Raw genomic sequence first — 5135 nt, forward strand, 5'->3', positions numbered from 1 at the left:
GCATTATGGATCCAAGGCCAAGCTCTCTATTCTCGATCCATGGACTAACTTTCCTATGTAGATTCCAGGCCAGGCTTTCTGTTATAGATTCCAGGCCAGGCTTTCTGTTGTAGATTCCAGGCCAGGCTTTCTGTTGTAGATCCCAGACCAGGCTTTCTGTTGTAGATCCCAGACCAGGCTTTTTGTTGTAGATTTCAGACCAGGCTTTCTGTTGTTGATCCGTGGCCAGACTTTTCGTTGTAGATCCGTGGCCAGACTTTCCGTTGTAGATCTGAGGACAGGCTTGCCGTTGTGGATACAGCGCCAGGCTTTCCGTCATAGATACTCAGCCAGGCTTTCCGTCATAGATACTTCGCCAGGCTTTCCGTCGCAAATCCCAGGCCAGGCTTTCCGCCGCAGATCCCAGGCCAGGCTTTCCGCCGCAGATCCCAGGCCAGGCTTTCCACTGCAGATCCAAGGCCAGGCTTTTTTGCCGCAAATCCCAGGCCAGGCTTTTTTTCCGCAGATCCCAGGCCAGGATTTTTTGCCGCAGATCCCAGGCCAGGCTCTTTTGCCGCAGATCCTAGGCCAGGCTCTTTTGCCGCAGATCCCAGGCCAGGCTCTTTTGCCGCAGATCCCAGGCCAGGCTCTTTTGCCGCAGATCCCAGGCCAGGCTCTTTTGCCGCAGATCCCAGGCCAGGCTCTTTTGCCGCAGATCCCAGGCCAGGCTCTTTTGCCGCAGATCCCAGGCCAGGCTCTTTTGCCGCAGATCCCAGGCCAGGCTCTTTTGCCGCAGATCCCAGGCCAGGCTCTTTTGCCGCAGATCCCAGGCCAGGCTCTTTTGCCGCAGATCCCAGGCCAGGTTTTTTTGCCGCAGATCCCAGGCCAGGCTTTCCGTCGCAGATCCCAGGCCAGGCTTTCTGTCGCAGATCGCAGGCCAGGCTTTCCGTCGCAGATCCCAGGCCAGGCTTTCCGTCATAGATCATAGGCTAGGCGTTCCTATGTTGAACCGATGCCAGGCTTTCCTATGCATATCCCAGGTCAGGCTATCCATTGTAGATACCAGGCTAATTTTTTTCTCAGTGGTCTGATTTTAGGAGACTTAACTATTTTGAAGTTTTTCTTTAATTTTATTCGCTGCAGATCTTTGAATTAACTTATCTTTAGCAGCTTACTCACATCGTAAATTCCACTACAAAAAATCAAGTTTTACTGAAATCCTTATTATATTTTTCAGGATATTCTTCAAATATATCATTGACTTCTGAGCCTGTAGTGAATAGCAATGGTTCTGCCTTTTATTTCATGACTCGATACTACAAAAGTTTCTACTAGAAATTTTGTCATACTGTAAAAATTGTGGAACGGTCACAATTAAGCAGTTGAATCCGTGAAACTTTAGAATTTCGAAATTGGAGTATGTTTTTATTTTATTTTTTTGGGGGGGGGGGTGAAGGGCCGTGTTGAACAATGCTTAGTCTCATGTTTCATCGTTCATATTTATTTAATTATTACTTATTACTGATTAAATCACTTTACTCTTTCCCTGTTTGCTTTTCTTGTTAAAACCATTGTATTTTTAGCATGGAATTACAGGCTTGTGTTGCAAAAAAGGTGATTGATTTTTACTGTTATTTATTCGATCTCGTTTTCAGTTTTATTAATAAATTTTTAGCGTTCCCAAATCTTTAGCATTTTCCTTGAAAGCAAAACAGACCCGAGACTGAAATTTAGAGCTGTTTTTTAATTTTTCTTAAAGAAATTTTTTTTTGAAGTTAACGCCATTGTCTGTCGCTTACCTCTCCCCCTTGATGATCAGACTCTCCCATTCCTATAAAGGGGTACTTTTTATATTGTCATTTATCTTATGATCCCTTTTCTCTCTTCTCTTCTATCATTGCCAATCCACTCTTCCTCTACCCTCAATCCAATCCTCAGATAGTAGCCAACATTTAAGGACATACACGTCTCATACCCGTGTCGAAAATGTTTGTTTTACGGTCTGGTTAAGACATTAAAGACCCGAGGTTTAACGATTCCTGAAGCACCGACGCCACGTCTTCGGAGCGGAGCAGCCTATCCAGACTTCTCGACCCTCTCCACCACCCCTCCCCCCTTCCCCTTAAAAATCCCCCTACGCCGGGCCATTACAGCCTCGGCCTTCAACTTAGGAGTCCCATAAAACAAGGCGCTGGGTTTGCTTTCAAATGGCCTCCTGATTATGACTTTAGGAGGCGAGATGAAGGACGTTAAAGGGAAATCCTACGAGGTCTTCGGCGAGGTCATGGGGACAGGAATTTCGGAGAAGCGTTGGTTATTGGAATGAATGGCCCAGTACGTAGTGCGTAATGTCGTTCGCGAACGATGTTTGGATTCCATTCTACGGTGCGTAATAGTATTACGTTGTGTATCTCTGTCGATTGGAAAAAGTAATGGCTTTTGATGTGCAGAATGTCATTCGCGAATGTCGTTTCGCATCTTACACAACTTAATGCAATTTTGCAGCGCTTTTATTCGCAGATTAATATTGGCTTTTTATTGCTCTATTTTATTTGATAAATTTTATATAAAGTGAATTTTGAAGATTGGTCGTGTAAGGAAATAATAATAATTATTATTATTACTTGCTAAGCTACAACCCCAGTTGGAAAAGCAGGATGCTATAAGCCCAGGGGCCCCAACAGGGAAAATAGGCCCAGTGAGGAAAGGAAACAAGGAAAAAGAAAATATCTTAAGAACAGTAACAACATTTAAAAATATTTACGATGTAAACTATAAAAACTTGAACTGTCATTTTCACTGAATGAAAAGTGGCCTGTTGGGTGTAACAAAGCCCCTTAAGGAATCTGCGAAATTTCAGATAAAACCTAAAGAAAAATAATCTTTAAAGAACGTATCCTGTAATTGCCACCAATACAACTCTTCTAATTGATTCCTTTCTTTCCTTCGTTCGTTAATCTCCTTCTCCCATTCATCAAACATTCTCTCTGCCTCCTCCTCTAAAAGACAGGAGTGGAAAGATGGCGTCTGTGTGGACACGCGATCTATCCAAACAAGATGGCGTCTGTGTGGACACGCGATCTATCCAAACAAGATGGCGTCTGTGTGGACACGCGATCTATCCAAACAAGATGGCGTCTGTGTGGACACGCGATCTATCCAAACAAGATGGCGTGCGGAAGTGAGAGGCAAAGCAAACAAAAGGCGAAATAAAAGTCTCTTTCTCCAAATGCAGAGCGAAGCCTTGTCTCGAGTAATTGCCATGAATCATGCAGGATGAATTAGACATTGTCTCAGGAGAGGAAGAGGAAATATATTAAGCGGGAAAGTAGGTTTATTTGCTCTTCATATTCGCTTCGAGGAAAAAGGCTGGGATGAAGAATGCAGACACTTTTTGCGTTGAAATTAATTTCAAATATAAATTTCTTATTTAATTTGAATTTTACTTTTGGTATTGAGATGTAATTTATGTTAATTAGTTATAAAGTTAATGCAAGATAATTTAACATAATAAGACTAAATCTTTAATTAAATTTCACGTTTACTGTAATATATAGATTTTTTTTTTTAGCTGAGGTTTTCTTGAGCGTCTGACTAATAAATTTTGGTTCTTGATGGAAATTTTTAATTGAGTTTTTTCTATCTATTTCGGAAACTAGTTTCTTGCACCTTCGAAAAGATATTTATTTTCGATTTCCTTGCTTCCCCCTTCTCCTTTCTTCTCCCCTTCACCTCTCTCTTCCCCTCCCAGTCCCCCTCCCCTACCCCTACCCTCACCCCTCCCCCTAGTAGAGTAGCCATCATTTAACGGCTTCCAAGACTCGTACTTGTGTCGAAAATGTGTTTGTTTTACAGCCGCGAGGAACACATTAACGAGTAGAGGTTTAGGGACTCCGAGGGGCACCGAGGCTACGTCCTCGGAGTGGAGCTGCGGGATCCAGTTCCCCCAGCTCTTTCTACACCCCTCCCCTTAAATACCCCCCTCCCCACCCTACTCAGGGTCATTCCAATTTCTGCCTTCAATTTACGAGACCAATAAACCCCTTTGCTTAGTTTGCTTTCAAATGGCCGTCACAAAGCGAGATGAAAAACTTAATTGAGAGATCCTTTGAGGTGGCGCCAGGAAACGAAGGACTCTAATAGTTTGCGAATGTTGCGTCATTCCCCTGTGCGTCATATTGCGTCATACCATTCCGCAAAATTGGTATCTTGATCTTTACAGAATGAATGACTGGATGACCTTTGGTTGGGGTCATTTACTTATACTAATAATATTTTACTCTAACTTTCTAAAGCATAAACCTAACATTAAAAATGTTTGAAAATTAATGTCCTATAAAATTTCATAGATTTCCTAAAAAACTAGAAAAATTCCAAGAATGTCCTAGAAAATCTTCGAAAATATCCTACAAAATCTCTAATTTTCTATATAATATCTGGTAATTTTCTACAAAATCTTCATTAATTTCCTACAAAATCTGCGATAATTTCTTACAAAATCTACGATAATTTTCTACAAAATCCCCGATAATTTCTTACAAAATCCCCGATAATTTTCTACAAAATCTCCGATAACTTCTTACAAAATCTCCGATAATTTTCAAAAAAATCTCCAAAAATTTCTACGATATCTGAAAATTTTCCACAAAACCTCCGAAAATTTCCTATAGATTTTATAATACCCCTTAATATCAGTAGACCAACAAGACAATTGAGATAGCAGATGACCTCTCTCTCTCTCTCTCTCTCTCTCCTCTCTCTCTCTCTCTCTCTCTCTCTCTCTCTCTCTCTCTCTCTCTCTCTCTCTCTCCTGTAATAATTAGGCCTTTATTACGGTCCGAATTTTATAAAATATTTACTTTTCTCCTTATTTGTTTTTCCCTTTCAGGTATTGATTATCACAATATATCTGACCAATTTATAACAATAATGCAATTAAAGAACACACATAGGGAAAACTAAATTTCGCCATTGCTTATTTAGGGCTATGGTAGCATAATAGAGCCTATAGGCCTACCTGGCGAGTTATCATCAGCCCTTGCCTGCCCATCCCATGTCCTAGCTTGGATGGAGAGGGGCCTAGGGCGCTGATCACATGTATATATGGCCAGTCTCTAGGTCAGCCTCTGGCATTCATGAGTGGTCTTTAAGCCTTT

General features: G+C 41.7%; 1 protein-coding gene across 1 annotated transcript; it reads right to left on the reverse strand.

Moving 5' to 3' along the window:
- Nucleotides 1-341: 341 nt before the first annotated feature.
- Nucleotides 342-965, reverse strand: LOC137658895 (elastin-like). Its single transcript, XM_068394017.1, has one exon. The coding sequence runs from the start codon at nucleotides 963-965 to the stop codon at nucleotides 342-344; it is 624 nt and encodes a 207-aa protein (XP_068250118.1).
- Between the last annotated feature and the right edge of the window lie 4170 nt (nucleotides 966-5135).

Source organism: Palaemon carinicauda, chromosome 19, assembly GCF_036898095.1.
Source record: "Palaemon carinicauda isolate YSFRI2023 chromosome 19, ASM3689809v2, whole genome shotgun sequence".
NCBI lineage: Eukaryota > Metazoa > Arthropoda > Malacostraca > Decapoda > Palaemonidae > Palaemon > Palaemon carinicauda.

Coding starts and splice junctions, on each gene's coding strand:
- LOC137658895 (XM_068394017.1), bottom strand. CDS start 965: ATGATCTATGACGGAAAGCCTGGCCTGGGATCTGCGACGGAAAGCCTG.